The following is a 22,322-nucleotide window of genomic DNA, read 5'->3' on the forward strand; positions in this document are numbered from 1 at the left end:
TATTAGAAACTATGCATGCATATAGCAAAGTAATTTTGCTAATAGTCCCCAGTATAAAATTAAAAACAAAAGACGTATATTGATGTACTTATTTATTTCAGCTAAGGCATCTCATTACCAACAACAAGATATCACTACATAGTCTGATATAAAGAACCCAATAACAATAATCATTGAAGCACTTTTAAATCATCCCAAAAATCAATGCTCTAGCCGACTAGAATTTTAAACATAACAAATCTACATATACACTGTAGGCCACTTAATCATTATTTTAAAAAGACTGTATAGCAAGTTTAATATGTTTATATATGTAATTGCGGATCGAAATTATCAGGATGTATAAGAACAAGAAATTGAAATTTCAGCAAATCAAAACTTCCCAATTCGGCTTAGAGTACATATACACATATAATTCAACTGATTCTTAATATTTCACTGATCAAAATTTTGCAACCATGCTGATGACCGGAAAATCGGGAAAATATCATCCCAGCGAAATGAAATCGAATATACACTATATCAGGTTCTAATGACACCTTCCCTTCTTTTTGCACTACAGATCACATACTGGGCCCACAACCTGTTAATTTCTAATAGATTGTGTTTTAATCAATGCACTCGGAGGAAGTAAAATACATCAGAAAATTGATATTTGTTCTTTTAATCATTAATTATAAAGATGTTTTGTAATTAAAACATTCAATCGCACTAATTCAGTAACAAGCTTTCTTGACATCTTTCACACCATCCCTGGGGAATAGTAAAAGGCAATCAAATAAATATATATATAGACATTGTAACTTTTGGATCAAGGTTGTATACACTTTCCTTATGTGACATTTCGGGTAATAGACAAAAGTTGATCTCCGGTGTATGTACACATATTGTGGAGTTATCGGACACAACTAGGATGGTGATGAACACCATCAATGTTGACACATTTTGTGTCTCTCGGCACAAATCACCGCCTACCAAATAATGGAGATGGGGACTGTTAATTATGATACAATTCGACCCCCATTTAACAGCAAGGAAGAAGTCGTACCCTGCCAGGTAACAGCAATGACGCCGAGTCACACAGGTAACACCACATTCTGACCCTTGTCCAATGCAGCAACTCATTATTTGAGAACACGGTCACACAGATCAGATCTCCATGTATATGTATAACTCTGCTAGGTCAGAAGGATCATCGCTGTATTTTATATCCTCAATGTCTGTCCTTGTGCACTCAGTAACTCGTTAATTGAGAACACTGTCACAAAGATTAGATCTTGTCTAGTTCACAAGTACCATTCTACAGATCATCATTGTCCCAGTGAGTTGGGTATGGCTGATATTTTACAAAGTCTCGCCAACATCCCTGAGAGCTGTAGTAAAGAGCTCACACCTTCCGCTATCCTCATGTGGGTGTAGCCGATCTCCTGTAAACCAGAAATTACTAGTAAAACAAAGGCACAACAATTTACCCATCAGTACAGTGATAAATCTTACAAAGGCCGTCCAGCTATGTCATACGGCCATTTCATAAATACCGTGAGACACACCCGTAAGAACATTATTATGACGTCATTATCGATCTCAGTAGACAGACAACATCTTTATAAATCTTAAGTTTTACTTATATTTCTACATCCTTAGAAATCTTAAGTTTTACTTATATTTCTACATCTTTAGAAATCTTAAGTTTTACTTATATTTCTATTTTATTAAAAGTTATGTCACAAATAGAATCTTACACACATGACTATGTGATAAGAAATTTATCAAACAAGTTCAATATGTCACAAGCCTTTACCTCATTTTCTTATCAATCTAAAAAAGGTTTTGGCATGTACAACAAATTTCAATCTGTTTCATCAGTTGAAAATTTCCCAATAATTGAAACAAAAGTAAACAGATGAATTTTTCGGTGTAATAAAACTGAGATGTAGATTCAGTGGAGTCATACTGACCTTGATAAATTCCAGTTTGAGGAACTCTGGCATGCTATGTGTTTTACAGACACGGAATACAATGGTCATGATATCCTGACAGGAGTAGCCAAGCTTCCACAGGTGGGCCATGATTTTGTATGCCTCCTCCAGCGCTCCATTGACACAGTGCTGCAGCATATCCTTGACCAGGACAGGGTGTGGCTCATCACATACCTAGGTTAAAAGCACGGAAACAAGAGTTATCACCTCTAGATGTAATACATCACATACCTAGGGTTAGAATCACGGTAACAAGAGTTATCGCCCCTCTAGATGTAATAAATCACATACCTAAGTTAGAAACATGGAAACTCCCCTAGATGTAATAAATCACATACCTAAGTTAGAAACATGGAAACAAGAGTTCTTGTTCTTAAATACGATAAATATATCACAAATCTAGTCTGAAAATACAGAGTTGATTCTTCTACATTATTATTACCAGATAACTAGTTGTTATTATCACCCCTTAATGTTCTAGTTAGCTCCCCTATACCTAGTCAGGACACAAAAGTTATTGAGATTTACGAGTTATAAATGGGTTGTTCTTTACTGAAGGCAAGAAGGACAGTTACCGTATAGATGACTGGGCAATGTTGACAATGTAATACACCTAGGTAGGAAATAAGAGTTATTGCCCTTCGTAGATATATCTGAGTAGGAAATAAATTCACACTTTTTAACAATATTATTTGATCAACAAAGAAACATTGTTAACATTTGTTTTGCATAGGGAACATTTGTAAGGAATAATGGCTTCATAATCAATTCTAAAATGACAGCAGAAGAGATTATTATGGATTAATTCTTTTTTTAAATTGTCATCTATTAATTAGGAAGGCCTAAATTTACATGATTTCTTACCTTGAATACATTCTCACTGTTTACATGCCCAAATCCTTGGAAGGTTGACTGCAGATTATTTAATGCCTGCAAAAAAATATATTTGCAACCCACTTGTCTATGAAAATCAACAAAATAAAACATTTTTGAATTTTGAAATTTTCATGCTTTATATGCAATAGAATATTTAATACTGGGTTCATTTTCAATCATAAAATATGGGTTCATTTTCAATCATAAAATATACTTTATCTTCAAAACATTAATGAATATTGTTTCTGGACTTATTTTTTAGAATAGGTAATCTATCCTATTCAATCTCATCCATTTTGATTTACTTTTCATTACAAGATATTAGTACAACACCATAGATCTGTTCTAACCTTTCTGTTTGTAAGATATCTCTATCTTATAAAGGGCAAGACAGCCTTTCATGTTGATTTCACGTCTACCAATTAATGTTATGTTCTATATGATCCAAGAGTCAATGTTTAACTAGTACTTACCTGTCTCCTGTCTCATGTCTCCCTAGGCTGTAAATACAATGGCCTCAATCCCATCGTCTGTATAACTAGTACTTACCTGTCTCATGTCTCCCTGTGCTGTAAATACAATGGCCTCAATCCCATCGTCTGTATAACTAGTACTTACCTGTCTCATGTCTCCCTGGGCTGTAAATACAATGGCCTCTATCCCATCGTCTGTATAACTAGTACTTACCTGTCTCATGTCTCCCTGGGCTGTAAATACAATGGCCTCAATCCCATCGTCTGTATAACTAGTACTTACCTGTCTCATGTCTCCCTGGGCTGTAAATACAATGGCCTCAATCCCATCGTCTGTATAACTAGTACTTACCTGTCTCATGTCTCCCTGGGCTGTAAATACAATGGCCTCAATCCCATCGTCTGTATAACTAGTACTTACCTGTCTCATGTCTCCCTGGGCTGTAAATACAATGGCCTCAATCCCATCGTCTGTATAACTAGTACTTACCTGTCTCATGTCTCCCTGGGCTGTAAATACAATGGCCTCAATCCCATCGTCTGTATAACTAGTACTTACCTGTCTCATGTCTCCCTGGCAGTCCTCATGTCTCCCTGGGCTGTAAATACAATGGCCTCAATCCCAATCGTCTGTATAACTAGTACTTACCTGTCTCATGTCTCCCTGGGCTGTAAATACAATGGCCTCAATCCCATCGTCTGTATAACTAGTACTTACCTGTCTCATGTCTCCCTGGGCTGTAAATACAATGGCCTCAATCCCATCGTCTGTATAACTAGTACTTACCTGTCTCATGTCTCCCTGGGCTGTTATAAATACAATGGCCTCAATCCCATCGTCTGTATAACTAGTACTTACCTGTCTCATGTCTCCCTGGGCTGTAAATACAATGGCCTCAATCCCATCGTCTGTATAACTAGTACTTACCTGTCTCATGTCTCCCTGGGCTGTAAATACAATGGCCTCAATCCCATCGTCTGTATAACTAGTACTTACCTGTCTCATGTCTCTCCCTGGCTGTAAATACAATGGCCTCAATCCCATCGTCTGTATAACTAGTACTTACCTGTCTCATGTCTCCCTGGGCTGTAAATACAATGGCCTCAATCCCATCGTCTGTATAACTAGTACTTACCTGTCTCATGTAAATACAATGGCCTCAATCCCATCGTCTGTATAACTAGTACTTACCTGTCTCATGTCTCCCTGGGCTGTAAATACAATGGCCTCAATCCCATCGTCTGTATAACTAGTACTTACCTGTCTCATGTCTCCCTGGGCAGTAAATACAATGGCCTCAATCCCATCGTCTGTATAACTAGTACTTACCTGTCTCATGTCTCCCTGGGCTGTAAATACAATGGCCTCAATCCCATCGTCTGTATAACTAGTACTTACCTGTCTCATGTCTCCCTGGGCTGTAAATACAATGGCCTCAATCCCATCGTCTGTATAACTAGTACTTACCTGTCTCATGTCTCCCTGGGCAGTAAATACAAGGGCCTCAATCCCATCGTCTGTATAACTAGTACCTACCTGTCTCATGTCTCCCTGTGCTGTAAATACAATGGCCTCAATCCCATCGTCTGTATAACTAACGCTCTCCTGCTCGCAGATCTCTAATAACCGTTTTAATAGTAAACTTGGGCATCAGCAGTTAACTTGGAATACCTCAGCACAGCACATCTTCATGTCTCCCTTGAATTGGCCTCTGTAAAGTCTGTATAATGTACTTTTCCTTTATTGTCTATGGGTGTAAATATGGCCTCCATCCATTTGTGTATATTAGATATGTCTTCTCCCTGGGCTGTAAATTCTATGTCATTCTCTGCCCCTCAATTCCATGTCTGTATAATAATTACTTATCATTTTTATGGCTTTAGATACAATGCCTCAATCTACATTTAAACTAGTATCATATTGATCCCTGGGCGTAAAAACTATGGAAGTAGCATCGTACCTGTCTATGACTAGTACTAACCTGTTATCGCTTGAACACCTGTAAAACAATGGCTCATCCATGTCTCCTGGAGCCCCCTTGTACTTACCTGTCTCATGTCTCTCCATGGGCTGTAAATACAATGGCCTCAATCCCATCGTCTGTATAACTAGTACTTACCTGTCTCATGTCTCCCTGGGCTGTAAATACAATGGCCTCAATCCCATCGTCTGTGTGATAAAACTATGTACTTACCTGTCCTCATGTTCTTCCTGGGCTGTAAATACAATGGCCTCAATCCCATCGTCTGTATAACTAGTACTTACCTGTCTCATGTCTCCCTGGGCAGTAAATACAATGGCCTCAATCCCATCGTCTGTATAACTAGTACTTTACCTGTCTCATGTGGGCAGTAATCCAATGCCTCAATCCAATGATCTGTATAACTAGTACTTACCTGTCTCATGTCTCCCTGGGCTTGTATATACAATGGCCTCAATTCCCTCGTCTGTATAACTAGTACTTACCTGTCTCATGTCTCCCTGGGCAGTATATACAATGGCCTCTCATACTAAGTACTTACCTGTCCTCATGTGGGCCTGTAAATACAATGGCCCTCAATCCCAGTCTGTATAACTACGCTCTCCTGCTCGCAGATCTCTAATAAACCACGTGGGCATCATTTATCAATCTTAAATTGGCTCTGTAAAGAAATGTCCTTTATTCTATGTCAATATTTGTGTATAAAATAGTTTTCTCATAGGCTTCCATTTGTGCCTATGTACATCTCAGTCATACTGAAATCACAATGTCATTTATCAATTGATATAAAAAGGTCCAACAATACTTCTCATGGCTGACAGTAGTTGTGCCTTGTACATGCTCAGTCATACTTGAATATGCAGGCACAAGTCAAATTTATCAGTACAACCAAATTTTATATATACCAATGATTTTATAAGGCGTTACAGGCCAAGCAATATCTCATGTGCTTTTTGTGCCTTGTACATGGCTCAGTCATACTGAAATAGCAAGTCATTTATTCAATCGTATAAAAAGGTCCAACAATACTACTCATGGCTTGTTGTGCCTTGTACATCTCAGTCATACTGAAATCACAAGTCATTTATCAATCGTATAAAAAGGTCCAACAATACTTCTCATGGCTTGTTGTGCCTTGTACATCTCAGTCATACTGAAATCACAAGTCATTTATCAATCGTATAAAAAGGTCCAACAATACTTCTCATGGCTTGTTGTGCCTTGTACATCTCAGTCATACTAAAATCACAAGTCATTTATCAATCATATTTACACCTCGAGTAATGTAGATATGGATTATACTATAAATCCACCCATTGGTATAAAACAAGTAACACAATTTAAGTTATCTGAATTGGAAATTGATGAGTTTTTTAATTGAAACCATTTGAAACATAGTGTACCAAATATAATATTCTATTGGTATGTGTTTTAAATTCCTGTTAACAAACATAGAGTGTACCAAATACAACATTCACAATATTGTCTACACATTATGTTTACTGTACAAGCGTAACACATGGGTATTTTTGTGAGTGATTAATTTTCGCGATTTTCATTCATAGCATTTCCCAGATCTGTTATTTTTGCAATATATACACTTACATGTACAAAATATTAAGCACAAGGGAAATTTTCGTGAACAAATTTTGCGTGATTAGCGGGGATTTCCCCTCACAGATTTACAGTACACGCCATCTAAGATTTTCTAATACAGCATGTGAACATCAAATCACAGTTTACAGACCTGTCAGCTTCATCAAGGATGATGATTTTATGGCGGCCTTTTGGTAGCGTCACTTTCTGTTGGGCAAACATCTTGATTTTATTTCTCACCACATCGATACCTCTGTAAAGAAATACATAATGAGATAATGCTTATAAGATGTTTCTTTAGTACTGTTTCAAAATTGTAAATTCTATAATTAAGTATAATTTTGTCATTTGTTTAATGATTATTTTTTTATGTTTTATCAATTCATAACTATGTACATAAACCGTAAATCTTCAGTATTAATTTGAAAATTTGATACCAACTTACACATGTTTTACTTTCAATTGGGAATGGAGCTTGTTATCAAATGGCCTCAAAATGGGCCCTAATTGCCTTTAGGTGTCACCAGAGTGGCTGGTACAAGCCGCATAAGACTTTTTATATCTGTTGCAGTTTTGGTATACGTGTAAGCTGCTTCCAAATGTTACCAAATGATGCCTGTCAAGCTATATCCCGAACTCACTGACTGTGATCTCTCTCTAGCAATAACTCAGCGTGTTCGTTTTTCAATCAGAACCAGAGAACTACTTTAATTTCATGGAAAAATTATTAAAGGTAATCCTAAATGGAACAGATCCAGATGATTATGACAGATATAGGATGATGTATACCTATCGTTAGATGCATTCAGTTCCAATACAGCATCTCTATAGGAAGGTCCCAGTAAGGCTCGTGCCAAACACAGGATACTGGTTGTCTTTCCTGTTCCCGGTGGGCCCTGAAACAATGTGCAAATGGAGTTTTAGTTTGGATTTGATTCTCTTTCAATATCATTTAAATAACGATTCCAGTAATCTAATGATTTTTTTTAAATTAGTCAAAATAGATGAGAATAGGTACTGCGTATACAATTTTAGGGCGTGGCTTTCATAGGTCTTTCATCATGGCATGGCTGCCATTCCGGCATTGCCCAATTTCTTAATAGACAAATCAATATTAATGCATGCTGATGATTTAGTGCTGTGTTTCGCAATGTATGCGACTATACAATACGTATCACGATACAGGGTTCATGATACAATACGTATCACGATATTTTGATAGACATTATGAAATAAGTTGCTGAAATAATAATTACATTATCAAATAAAAATCAACAATTACAGAGATTTCTTGACTTGTTTAATGTTAGGTTAGTTGTATTTTCGATATATTTTAGCCTTTGCTTACACTCATTACAAACGACGTGAGTTTTATCCATTTCCCATATTCTGTTACTAGATTTAGTAGACAGAAACTTAAGACCAATACTTAAGCGACCTTAAAGTTATAGGCCACAGGCGCTGACACAAGTTTTGTGTTTTGCTACCTTGGTATTCCGCCATTTTGTTACAAACAAACGTTTGGCTGACGTTGACCAAGGGAGATAATCCAATGTTTTTATTTTTAGGTATTGCGATACTAATAAATTGCACACGCTGCATCAATGTACCACCAAGCTAAGCAATACAATGACGCATCGGTGAATTGTTACACTCTACTGATCATAAAAAGCGGAAAATGACTCACAGCAATAATCACATTAGGCACATTTCCGTCTCTGGCAAACACTTGGAGTCGACTGATGGTTTCTTCGTTTCCAACTATATCTTGTAATTTTGTAGGTCGATACTTCTCCACCCTGTAAAAAAGCATATGACAATTAAAGTATGACTTATTATTGTTGTTGTTGTTTTCCATCTTAGTTTTTGCTTCAATCTCATTGGACATCACTACCTCACATCGTGACCCCTATAAAACAAACCTCGCATCTATTGCCGTCTAAGGCCCCAGGGGTCAGCCCTATCATTTGTACAATTTCAAATCCCAACCCTATAAGGATGCTACCATTGCATTATAAGTGCTCTTCCATTCTTAGTTGCAGAGAAGAAGTCGTTTATATGGAAATAGCTAAATTGACCCCTTTTGACCCCACCCTTCAGGCCCCCGGGGGGTCAGCCCCATCATTTGCAAAATTTTGAATTCAAACCCTATAAGGATGTAACCATTGCATTATGAGCGTAATCCCATGTTAAGTTGCAGAGAAAAAGTTATTTATATGGAAATTGACCACTTTTGACCCCGCCCCTCAGGCCCCCGGGGGGTCAGCCCTATCATTTGCACAATTTTGAATTCCCACACTATAAGGATACTACCATTGTATTATGGGTGCTATAACGTGCTTAGTTTCAGAGAAGAAGTCGTTTATATGGAAATAGCCAAATTGGCCCCTTTTGACCCCGCCCCTCAGGCCCCCTGGGGGTCAGCCCCATCATTTGTACAATTTTGAATCCCCATCCTATAAGGATGCTACCATTGCATTATGGGTGCTATCCCATGCTTGGTTTCAGAGAAGAAGTCGTTTATATGGAAATAGCCAAATTGAACCCTTTTGACCCCGCCCCTCAGGCCCCCCGGGGGTCAGCCACATCATTTGTACAATTTTGAATCCCCAACCTATAAAGATACTACCATTGCATTATGAGTGCTATCTCATGCTTAGTTTCAGAGAAGAAGTCGTTTATATGGAAATAGCCAAATTGACCCCATTTGACCCCGCCCCTCAGGCCCCCGGGGGTCTGCCCCATCATTTGTACAATTTTGAATCCCCACCCTATAAGGATGCTACCATTGCATTATGGGTGCTATCCCATGCTTGGTTTCAGAGAAGAAGTCATTTATATGGAAATAGCCAAATTGACCCCATTTGACCCGCCCCTCAGGCCCCCGGGGGGTCAGCCCCATCATTTGTACAATTTTGAATCCCCACCCTATAAGGATGCTAACATTGCATTATGGGTGCTATCCCATGCTTGGTTTCAGAGAAGAAGTCGTTTATATGGAAATAGCCAAATGGACCCCATTTGACCCCGCCCCTCAGGCCCCCGGGGGGTCAGCCCCATCATTTGTACAATTTTGAATCCCCACCCTATAAGGATGCTACCATTGCATTATGGGTGCTATCCCATGCTTGGTTTCAGAGAAGAAGTCGTTTATATGGAAATAGCCAAATTGACCCCTTTTGGCCCCGCCCCTCAGGCCCCTGGGGGTCAGCCCCATCATTTGTACAATTTTCAGTTAGTAGCCCATAAGGATGCTACCAGCCAAATTTTGTTGAAATCCGACCAGCGGTTATGGAGAAGAAGTCGATTGTTGACGGACGGACGGACGGACGGACGACGGACGCCGGACGCCACGGTATGGCATAAGCTCACCTTGGTCCTTCTGGACCAGGTGAGCTAACAATGATTGAATGATGAAAATTGTTGACAGATCAGTCTATAAATCAATAAAAAAAATGGGAATTTATTGAGCCGGTGCATTACAGTGTCAAAGTCTTTTAAGCGCTAAATAATATAACGTTGATCAAGCATAAAATTTGTAAAATGCCGATTGTTTGCGTTCGTCAAACCAGATCGCAACAAACTGAAAGGCATATCACACTACACAGATAGGTTTGGTCTCAGGCTCTTTAGGTTAGAAAGAAAGGAAACATTTTATATGATACTTTACACTACGCAAAAACTGATATGTAAAGATCAGAGCAGTGTTTTTATAATTTATTTTATCTATAAGCTCTGTAAGTCATTCACCAGACATTTAGATCTGTGAAAACTTCTGAAATTATGTTAGCATGTGATATCAATCTTTTAATGTGATTCCAGCTTGTGGTCGAGATCCCAGGTTGACCAGTCTGGGCAGGGGTTTTGTTAAAAGCGGTTGGCGGTCAATAACAGCACCTCTTTTCTTGTTACATTTTCTCAAACGGTATTTTTTGTCAGATATAAATATTGGCCACAGGGCGATGTTGTGGACAACCACAATTATTAATTTTCAACCACTTAATATAACAAGATGTGAAAAAAAGCGCCTTTTTCACGGTCATCTGACTTACCCTTGGCAATAGTAAATATCTTCATTGTATCTGGTGTCACTTGTTCAGGGACCATGTCAGGATCATTTTCCAATTTCTTTCAACAAATTTTATTTCATTAAAAGCAGGCACGTTGGACCTTAAACTATAGGACAATTAATCTCGGATATAGTGTTCATCGGTTGACATCTTTCGATTTGTTGATACACCAGAGAATGGTAACAATTACTTTTTCGGGACCCATGTCAGGGATCATTTCATGCAAGTTTCAGCCAAAATCGCACCGTAGAACTTTGAGAAGAAGTTCAAAATGTGTTTTCAAAGATGGCGGCCTGTGGAGCCATCTTGGATTTCGCATCAACAACCCGAAAAATAACAAACACTTTGTTAGGGACCATGTCAGGATCGAATTTCATACAAGCTTCAGCCAAATCACAACCGGTAGAACTTGAGAAGAAGTTCAAAAATGTGGTTTTCAAGATGGCGGGCTGTGGCGGCCATCTTTGGGTTTCGGATCAACCTTAAAAAATAACAAAACACTTTGTCAGGACCATCTCAGGATCATTTCATGCAAGTTTCAGTCTAAATCGCACCGGTTAGTTTTAGAAACTTGAGAAGAAGTTCAGAATGTGTTTTCAAGATGGCGGCTCTTTCTTTGTGGCGGCCATCTGGATTATCGGATCGACCCGAAAAAATAACAACACTTTTGCTGTTGGACCATGTCAAGGATCATTTCATGCAAGTTTCAGTCAAAATCGCACCAGTAGAACTTGAGAAGAAGTTCAAAATTGTGTTTTCAAGATGGCGGCTGTGGTCGGCCATCTTGCATTTATTGAACGGATCGACCCGAAAAATAACAAACACTTTGTGTTGGACCCATGTCAGGATCATTTCATGCAAGTTTCAGTCAAATCGCACCAGTATGGCGGCTGTGGCGTCCATCTTGAGAAAGAACTTTGTTTTGGACCATATCATGATCAAATGTGTTTTTCGCACCAGTAAGAATGGCGGCAAATGGTGTTTTTGTGCTTGTGCGGCCTTCTTGGATTTCGGATCGACCCGGAAAAATAACAAACACTTTGTTTGGACACATATCAGGATCATTTCATTGCAAGTTTTCAGTCAAATCGCACCGGTAGATTACTTGAGAGGAATGGTTCAAAATGTGTTTTCAAGTTGGCGGCTTGTGGCGGGGCCATCTTGGATTTCGGATCGACCCTAAAAAATAACAACACTTTGTCCCAGGACCATGTCAGGATCATTTCATGCAAGTTTCACAGTCAAATCGCACCGGTAGAACTTGAGAAAGAAGTTCAAAAATGTTGTTTTCTCAAGCTTGGGTTTCGATCACCTAAAAAATAACAACACTTTTGGCTGGCTGTGGATTCGGCCATCTTGCGTAGAACTTGAGAAGAAGTTCAAAATGTGTTTTTCGGATCAACCTCGGATAAAAATAACAACACTTTGTCAGGGACCATGTCAAGATCATTTGCAATGGCAAGTTTTCAGTCAAATCGCACCAGTAGAACTTTTGAGAAGAAGTTCAAAATGTGTTTTCAAGATGCGGCTGTGGCGGCCATCTTGGATTTCGGATTGACCCGAAAAATAATCAACACTTTGTTTGGACCATATCAGGATCATTTTCATGCAAGTTTTCAGTCAAATCGCACAGTAGAACTTGAGAAGAAGTTCAAAATGTGTTTTCAAGATGGCGGCTGTGGCGGCCATCTTGGATTTCGGATCAACCCGAAAAAATAACAACACTTTGTTTGGACCATATCAGGATCATTTCATGCAAGTTTCAGTCAAATCGCACCAGGTAGAACTTGAGAAGAAGTTCAAAATGTGTTTTCAAGATGGCGGCTGTGGCGGCCATCTTGGATTTCGGATCGACCCGAAAAAATAAACAACACTTTGTCGGGACCTAATGTCAGGATCCATTTCATGCAAGTTTCAGTCACAATCGCACCGGTGAGAACTTGAGCAAGAGAAGTTCAAAATGTGTTTTCAAGTTGGCGGCTGTGGGCGGCCCATCTTGGGTTTCGGATCAACCAAAAAAAATAACAACACTTTGTCAGGACCATGTCAGGATCATTTTCATGCAAGTTTCAGTCAAATCGCACCGGTAGAAAAAACCTTGAGAAGAAGTTCAAAATGTGTTTTTTTCAAGATGGCGGCTGTGGCGGCCATCTTGCATTTCGGATCAACCCGAAAAATAACAACACGAACTTTGTCCGGGACCAATGTCAGGATCATTTTCATGCAAGTTTCAGCCCTCAAATCGCACCAGTAGAACTTGAGAAGAAGTTCAAAAATGTGTTTTTCAGATGGCGAAAAATAAGCTGTGGTACGGCCATTCATTGCATTTGGATCGCAACCCGAAAAATAACAACCACTTTGTCGGGACCATGTCAGGATCATTTATTGCAAAGTTTCAGTTCAAAAATCGCACCAGTAGAACTTAGAAGAAGTTCAAAAAAGTTTTTCATAGACTGCGCGGCTGTGGCGGCCATCTTGGATTTCGGATCGACCCGAAAAATAACAACACTTTGTCGGGACCATGTCAGGATCATTTCATGCAATTTTCAGCCAAATCGCACCAGTAGAACTTGAGAAGAAGTTCAAAATGTGTTTTCAAAGATGGCGGCTGTGGCGGCCATCTTGGATTTCGGATCGACCAGAAAAAATAACACAAACACTTTGTCAGGGACATGTCAGGATCATTTCATGCAAGTTTCAGTCAAATCGCACCAGTAGAACTTGAGAAGAAGTTCAAAATGTGTTTTCAAGATGGCGGCTGTGGCGGCCATCTTGGATTTCGGATCGATCCCGAAAATAACAACACTTTGTCAGGACCATGTCACGAGGATCATTTTCAAGCAAGTTTCAGCCAAATCGCACTAGTAGCAAAATTGAGGAAGAAGTTCAAAATGTGTTTTTCAAGATGGCGGCTGTGGCGGCCATCATTGGGTTCTCGGATCGACCCGGAAAAAAATAACAACACTTTGTCAGGGACCATGTCAGGATCATTTCATGGCAAGTTTCAGTCAAATCGCACCAGGTAGAACATGAGAAGAAGTTCAAATAATATGTTTTCAGATGGCGGCTGTGGCGGCCATCTTGGATTTCGGATCGACCCGAAAAAATTAACAACACTTTGTTGGCGGACCATTTATCACGGATCATTTGCATGCCAATGTTTCAGTTCAGGTCAAATCGCACCAGTAGAACTTGAGAAAGAAGTTCAAATGTGTTTTCAAGATGGCGGCTGTGGCGCCATCTTGGATTTCGGATCGACCCGAAAAATAACAACACTTTGTCGGGACATGTCAGGATCATTTCATGCAAGTTTCAGTCAAATCGCACCCAGTAGAACTTGAGATAGAAGTTCAAAATGTTTTTCAAGAGTTGCGGCTGTGGCGGCCATCTTGGGATTTCGATCAACCCGAAAATAACAACACTTTGTCAGGGACCATGTCCCAGGATCATTTCATGCAAGGTTTCAGTCAAATCGCACTGGTAGAACTTGAGAAGAAGTTCAAAATGTGTTTTCTCAAGGATGGCGGTTGTTGGCGGCCATCTTGGATTTCGGATCGACCCGAAAAATTAACAACACTTTGTCAGGACCATGTCAGGATCATTTTCATGCAAGTTTCAGTCCAAATCGCACCAGTAGAACTTGAGAAGAAGTTCAAAATGTCTTTTTCGAGAAGGCGCTGTGGCGGCCAATCTTGCATATTCGGATCGACGCTGAAAAATAACAACACTTTGTCGGACCATGTCAGGATCATTCTTGCAAGTTTCAGCAATCGCACCATAGAACTTGAGAAGAAGGTTCAAAATGGGTTTTCAAGAGGGCGGCTGTGCCGGCCATCTTGGGATGTTCGGATCGACCCGAAAAATAACAACACTTTGTCGGGACCATGTCAGGATCATTTCATGCAAGTTTCAGCCTAAATCGGCACTGGTACGAACGTGAGAAAAGAAGTTCAAAAATGTGTTTTCAAGATGGCGGCTGTGGCGGCCATTCTATGGATTTCGGATCGACCTGAAAAATAACAACACTTTGTCGGGGACAATGTCAGGATCATTTTCATGAAAGTTTCAGCCAAATTGCACCAGTAGAATTGAGAAGAAGTTCAAAATGTGTTTTCATGATGGCGGCTGTGGCGGCCAATCTTGGATTTCGGATTGACCTGAAAAATAACAACACTTTGTCGGGACCATGTCAGGATCATTTCATGCAAGTTTCAGTCCAAAATCGCACCGGTAGAAACTTGAGAAAGAATGTCAAAAATGTGTTTTCCAAAGATGGCGGCTGTGGCGGGCCATCTTGGATTTCGGATCGACCCGAAAAATAACAACACATTTTGGGACCATGTCAGGATTCATTTCATGCAAGTTTCAGTCACAAATCGCACCGGTGAGAACTTGAGAAGAAGTTCAAATGTGTTTTCAAGATGGCGGCTGTGGCGGCCATCTTGGATTTCGGATCGACCTGAAAAATAATAACAACACTTTGTCGGGACCTTGTCAGGATCATTTCATGGCAAGTTTTCAGCCAAATTCACACTGGTTAGAACTTGAGAAGAAGTTCAAAATGCTGAAAAGTTAACGCACGGCGCACGGCGGACGACGACGGACGATGAGAACTTTAGGTTCATCCTGAAGACTAAAAACTTCAGGAAAGATTGAGTGTAGCATTACTTGACTGGGTTGATCACCCTCGATACTCCAGGGGTAACTTACTAGGGTAGCTCAATTGTCACCCTCGATACTCCAGGGGTAACTTTCTAGGGTAGCTCAATTGTCACCCTCGATACTCCAGGGGTAACTTTCTAGGGTAGCTCAATTGTCACCCTCGATACTCCAGGGGTAACTTTCTAGGGTAGCTCAATTGTCACCCTCGATACTCCAGGGGTAACTTTCTAGGGTAGCTCAATTGTCACCCTCGATACTCCAGGGGTAACTTTCTAGGGTAGCTCAATTGTCACCCTCGATACTCCAGGGGTAACTTTCTAGGGTAGCTCAATTGTCACCCTCGATACTCCAGGGGTAACTTTCTAGGGTAGCTCAATTGTCACCCTCGATACTCCAGGGGTAACTTTCTAGGGTAGCTCAATTGTCACCCTCGATACTCCAGGGGTAACTTACTATCACTGTCATGATATATTCACCCTTGGACTATCTCATAGTAAAACTGGAGACAGCTTAGGAGAAAAAACCTGCTGATTCTTAGGCCTGCAGCCTCCCAATCTGATTGAAATACGTCAGCTCACTATTATACATTATGTTATGTAGTGTATAATGGTGATCTGTATTTTAATCAGATTGAATGCCACCCATGCGACTTCAAAGCGATACAGTCATCCACAATGTACCATTATTTGATTCTTTAGATGTACTGTATATCAAAGGACCAAATTCAGCTGAAAGTTACCTGTCTGATGTTGCTCCAGTTAAGTTATATTATGACATGGGGTGAATGTAACATTAGTGACAGTAGCCCCTGGCGTATTCAGAGGTCCAGGGTTCGAGCCCCAGTCTAAAGCTACATTTTCTCCTGTCCTGCAGCTGTGCAGTTACAATACACACCTGAATCTTCAGATGGTAAAATATTCTAAAATTAAAATAAATTGTTTTACAGCTCTTTTAAGTCAAAATGAACATCATTTCCAAAATCATGCAGAGGAGTCAATTAATTCCCCTATATTTTGCCAAACTTTTCCCCCTAGGATAAGTCCACACTGAGTTTTGGGCAAAGACAGCGCAGGCGCTTTTGTGTTTGTGCACTGACCGTGACGTTGGGCGACGACTGATTTCCTTTGATATCTGCCGCCGCAGCCTTTGATGTAGCATGGGGGTGCGAGGGTTACCGTCTTACTTTCTGAAGCGTGCTGCCATTTCATGAGCGGTCGTGTTTTTTTAACGAAAGTTTTAAGACATTTCTTCTATATCTTCCGTCTTTAAAGCAAGTCGAAACGTTTGAAAACTTACAGGACATTGTTCACAGACAATGCGAAAACACTTTGTACAGGACATTTGGTCTGGTAAAATTTTCATTTTCACCAGACCAGATGAAACTTTACCAGACCAAAAATATTTACTGAAAATTGACATGATTTTTGTTTTGCTGTTGGTTGATGTGTATATGGTACAGGAAAGGAATTTAATAATGGAAATATAACAAGCGAAGCTATGATAACAAAATTACAATCATTTTATTGCTCAGCTGGTAGTTGATTAACCATGGATAATTCTCTATGATTAGATTCTTCTTACAGGATTGGAAAAGTTACGAGATTTAAAAGGAAAAGTAGTTGGAGAAACAGTTAAAACAAGGATAAAGATCCAAACATCTTGCTACTATTCCCTGGAATACATCATGATGCCCATGAAATTATCTGCTATTGACTGAAAGTCATCACAGAAATCATCATCTATGTCCTTGTTGTCATATATATCATTAATAATGTTCACATTCTCTATTTGCGACATCCAGTTCACATAGCCACTCAAAGTCTGACAGTGGACGATTGCTTTAACAATGGCATGTATTGATTTAAAAAGAATCAACATCTTCTCAGTATCCGCTTTTTTCAGTTGTTGTAATGTTTTTACAGCCACCGATTCCGCCGGCACCGCTGATACTTTCCTGTTTGAACATCCCGTTATGAATTTGTTCTGCCCTCGCAAGTTTTTTAATCTCTGGTTTAAATTATCACGTGAGTTGAACCCGTAATATTCTTTACAAAGAGAACATGACATCAGACCATCCTCAAATACGAGACATACTGACTAGGCCCTATCGGTGTGCTTTTAAATAACGTCAGCCATGACACTTTCGCTTTATCATCATGATTTTGCCATGTCCGGAAAATTGTATTTTTTTACCGACCGGTTTGTAAGTTTTTTGTTTACCGGACATGTCCGTCGGGTCCGACGGTGTTTGGATTGTCTGGGGTTCATAAGCGTCTCTAGCGTGGTGTTTAGTAGTTGTAAAAGTGACAGACACTACGAATCCTTCTCACTTACAAATCCTTGATTTTGCCAAACTTTTCCCCCTAATTTTGGAAATGGTAGTTTCCCCCAAATCCTAATCCCTATCAATGTCTTTTTCTTCAGTTTAATTTGTTCCAAACTCGCCAGCTTCAGTAGGCCTATGTCATAACTTTAAATTATTCGGTCATAACTTATACGCTTTTGTAAGAATATTATTGAGCGGGGGGGGGGGGGGGGGATACATATGCATAAACCTGTGTAACTCAACAATTTATGTTTATAACACGTTCACCAAATCAGAGACGTTTTTGAAGCTCTTATTTACGTCATGTCAACACAGTAACATCCTAACTCAGCTGGCTACAGTAGCCTTTTGGAAGAACATTATTTCATTTTGATGTCCTGTTCGCCGGGGTTCAGAAGAAATATAATCAAGACCTGTTATTTCTGAGAAAAGAGAGCTATGTCCGAAATGTCATCGATAATTCTTGCACACAATCATTACCATGGTAGCTCATGACTCGATCCAGAACTGCCTCCAGCTTTAGGTTTACTTTTTGTTGACTCGGCAGTGTCTACTTCCATTACCTCGACATCCGCCATATTTTCCCGCGATAATTTTTGTTTACACCAAGGGAGGTAACTGTAGGAAAAAGGCCACGTAGGCCTGTATGTTTTCTCAGTAGCTTAGTTGGTAATTAAGAAATATTGAGCTACTTATGTCGTGCTAATTAGATTTGAGTATATGATAACCAGGGTAAGGTAATTTTTTGCAACTGATATACAATGTAAACGTGTTTTCTTATTAGATAAATAAATAATCATAAATAGAATTTTAAATCACCATGAAAAAGTCTTTATTAACGCGAAATTAGGTCGTCGCGGTAACGAAAGAAAATGAAACATAAAATATAGATTTTCGTAAAATTAACCTCCGTAAAAGATAAATAGGACAATATGGGCCGGCGTTCTGTAGTTACAGGTTTCACTAACTTCGCGGTGTTACTAAGATCAGATAATTAATGGACGCTTTCCATATCTAAATTAGATTATAATGAAATTAGAAGGATAACTAGTTTCATATTGTATATCTTTAGATACCAAAATTCCATTACTCAATGCTTTAGAAGACGCAGTTTTTCCTTTTCCATGGTGGCTCACGATTCAGAAATCCGAATCAATTTTAATATTTATTTATTTTATATATTTATTTAGGTTTTTTTTTAGGGTGTGTGGGGGGGGGTGGGGGGTGGTGGTGGTATGTAATGCCGATGATGTTAAAATGAGATGATTTAACGGGTTAAACACACTTTACTTTTAACGCGTTAAATATTAGGTGTTAAACATTTCTTGAATTGTTAGTTAGTGATCATGATAGAATGACAAGGAAAGAAACATGCATTGCTTAATTCCGTGTAATTTATTTTGTAAATGGATATTCAGTACGTTACTCTTTCCTTGGCTATCGAAGTTGGCGCAAAAGATATTGATTGGCTATTTTCTTGTAGTCACGAATGAGTACATGGAATTCAATGTTAGTATATACCAAAACATAACAGTATCCACCCAGGTTTTAACGGACATATTGTTATTTTTTTGTGTGTGATGTACGTACGTGTTTAATCTCATGTTAGTAGATCTGTACTGTAGAGAAAATCGTTTTGTATCAACTAGACTGACTACTCTATTTTAAACTATATAATTTCAAATGGTTATACATGTTTTATGACATCTCGGAAACACAACTCACGAAGGAGGACAATCCTACATGTGAGTTAGTCCGCTAAACCTGCCTATATTATTAGGCTTTTTTTATTTATTTTTTTGCCTAATATATAGTCTATATATTAGGCAAAAAAAAAAAAAAAAAAAGCCTAATCATATATAGGCAGGTTTAGCGGACTACATGTGGAGTGTGTGTGGTTTTTTTAATTATTATACAGTGGACCCGCGATAATCCGGACGCCGATAGTCCGGAAAACTCACAATCCGGACGGAAATGTCAGGGAACGGATTTCCGTAACGTTATTTATACTCACTAGTCCGGAAATTCGTATTCCGAATCCGGAACTCCATTTTGGGAACGGAACGTAATTTTCGTTAATAAATTCCCGCAATAATCCGGACAATTTGTTGTCGCCACGTGCCGAGAAAATCCAAGGCCATCTCAGTCATGTGTACAATACACACTATCATTTGACACTGAGTGTGTTGTCATAACGACGGCTGCCAGGTCATAGCCACGGGCGTTTACCTGAACACCTTTCACACGGGTACATGCAGTCATGTAACGGTTCATTGGTTTTCTATAGGAGATCAAACTTCAGTGTTGATTGAGATACGCAATATATATTTTTAGCCACACGCTTTTTAAACATGAAGTTTGAGCTTGGGTACGGGTACGTATTCTGTAGATACCTTACATGTTTCGCATGCAGAATATATCGATATGAGTATCAGATACAATAAAGTGAGATAATACTTACAAAATTAATAAGAATTTTAAATGTATGTAAATCTATTCGAATTCATCGCCTGTGGTATAAGATATAAAGGCTACGGCGCCCGGCACATGCCATAAAGTGTGTGACATTGTGCACGAAGTTAGACGTGATCGGGCGCGTGGATGTTTACATACGTTCTGTAAGTCAGAAAGCAAAAGACTTGTAGAGATTGTCATTAAAACACACCCATTACCCAAAATTAACAAATTCATTATGAGTTCCTAGTGTTCACAACTTTTGTTTTCATAGTTTTTTATTGCCCAGAACGTAGAGACCTTGATCTTTGGTTAGGCACTTTGCCGTAAGGACAGATCACAGAGTTGGGAACGTAGCATACTTTGCATAAAATGGCATATAATATAATATGGCTTTAGGTTTCATATTTTGAAAAAAGAAATACGTTTATTTATTATACTTACGTAATGATATATAAATATATAAAACATACCAAACGCTGTATTGATTATAATACTCGTATAGTTACATAAATGCCTGTCTTCCGAGTACAAGGTCAAGGGGTAGAACTCGTACGTGGACAATTAATTGGACTGAAGAGCACGGAATTCGGCAGTCCGGAAAACTCCGTAATCGGACGGTTAGTATAGGTATGCTTGGCTAGGCGATGTGGTGCCACGGGTCCTGCGTTTCGGGGCTCGGTAGGGCACAAGCTATAAAATCGTCTTTCTTAGTCAGTTGTGTGTCTGAGATATTATCTAATTACTAAAAACATAACATACACACGATGTATCATATATAAGGACCGCGTTGGCCGATAAGGTAAAAGAACTTAATATGCCCGACATAGTACATGAATGTATATATCTTTGAACACCTCTTGCTTGCGAGTTGGAATTCCACGTGGGGCATTTTTTAACAACTGACCGCTGGGTCGGTTGTTTTTCTCCAGGTACTCCGTCTGTGTTCACCTACCAACAAATTAAAACCTAACACGTCCTTGAATTCCTTTGACTGTTATAGGACGTTAAACTCACAAAACCAAATCATATCTACACTATGTGTTTGAATTTTCTGATATACTCCTTTAATATCAAAAAATTATATGTATTTTTTAATTTTGGGGGCCGCGGTGGCCGAGTGGGTAAAGATGTCCCGACATATTACCACAAGCCCTCCACCTCTGGGATGCGGGTTCGAATCCCATGTGGGGCAGTTGCCAGGTACTGACCGCTGGCCTGTGGTTTTTCTCCGGGTACTCCGGCTTTCCTCCACCAACAAACCTGGCACGTCCTTACATGACCCTGGCTGTTAATAGGACGTAAAACTAAACAAACCAAACCAAACATATTACCACAAGCCCTCCACCTCTGGGATGCGGGTTCGATCGAATCCCATGTGGGGCAGTTGCCAAGTACTGACCACTGGTCGATGGTTTTTCTCCGGGTACTCCGGCTTTTCTCCACCAACAAACCTGGCACGTCATTACATTAACCTGGCTGTTAATAGGACGGTTAACTAATAAACTTACATATGTATATTTGACCCTTGTTCCACACTTTAGTGTGTCTAATTGAAATCTAAAATCTGTATTCTTCTCAAATCAGTCGACAACCATCCAGATGCAAGTTTATTTACGTTTGTATTATAGCAGTACATTTGTCAGATCGAGACTAGGATTTAGACTGAATTCGGATAACTGTTGCATTTCATGATGGTACAACTGGTTAAATATTTTAAGCTTTAAAATAACATTAATTGATATTTAGTGTTAGTTTTATGTGGATTCTGAAGGAACGATTGCAATTTTCAATTTTCTGCGGCCATCTTGGACACTATCTTTAATATTTCAAAATGCTCGAGGATGAAAACTACACATCCATTTGAATCTTCTTATATACACATGGATTTGTAATAATCAACA

The 22,322-nt window shown here is 39.3% G+C and overlaps 1 protein-coding gene across 1 annotated transcript; it reads right to left on the bottom strand.

The window, feature by feature from the left end:
• Positions 1-79: 79 nt before the first annotated feature.
• On the bottom strand, positions 80-18,564 carry LOC138330575 (replication factor C subunit 2-like). The gene is given in 10 exon segments (XM_069278139.1): positions 80-1,427; positions 1,959-2,153; positions 2,844-2,909; positions 4,866-4,964; positions 4,967-5,015; positions 5,311-5,399; positions 7,012-7,159; positions 7,696-7,802; positions 8,594-8,705; positions 18,445-18,564. Coding segments are annotated over 10 exon segments (1,080 nt in total). The 5' UTR covers positions 18,543-18,564; the 3' UTR covers positions 80-1,310.
• Between the last annotated feature and the right edge of the window lie 3,758 nt (positions 18,565-22,322).

This window comes from Argopecten irradians, chromosome 9 (assembly GCF_041381155.1).
Source record: "Argopecten irradians isolate NY chromosome 9, Ai_NY, whole genome shotgun sequence".
NCBI classification, from domain to species: domain Eukaryota; kingdom Metazoa; phylum Mollusca; class Bivalvia; order Pectinida; family Pectinidae; genus Argopecten; species Argopecten irradians.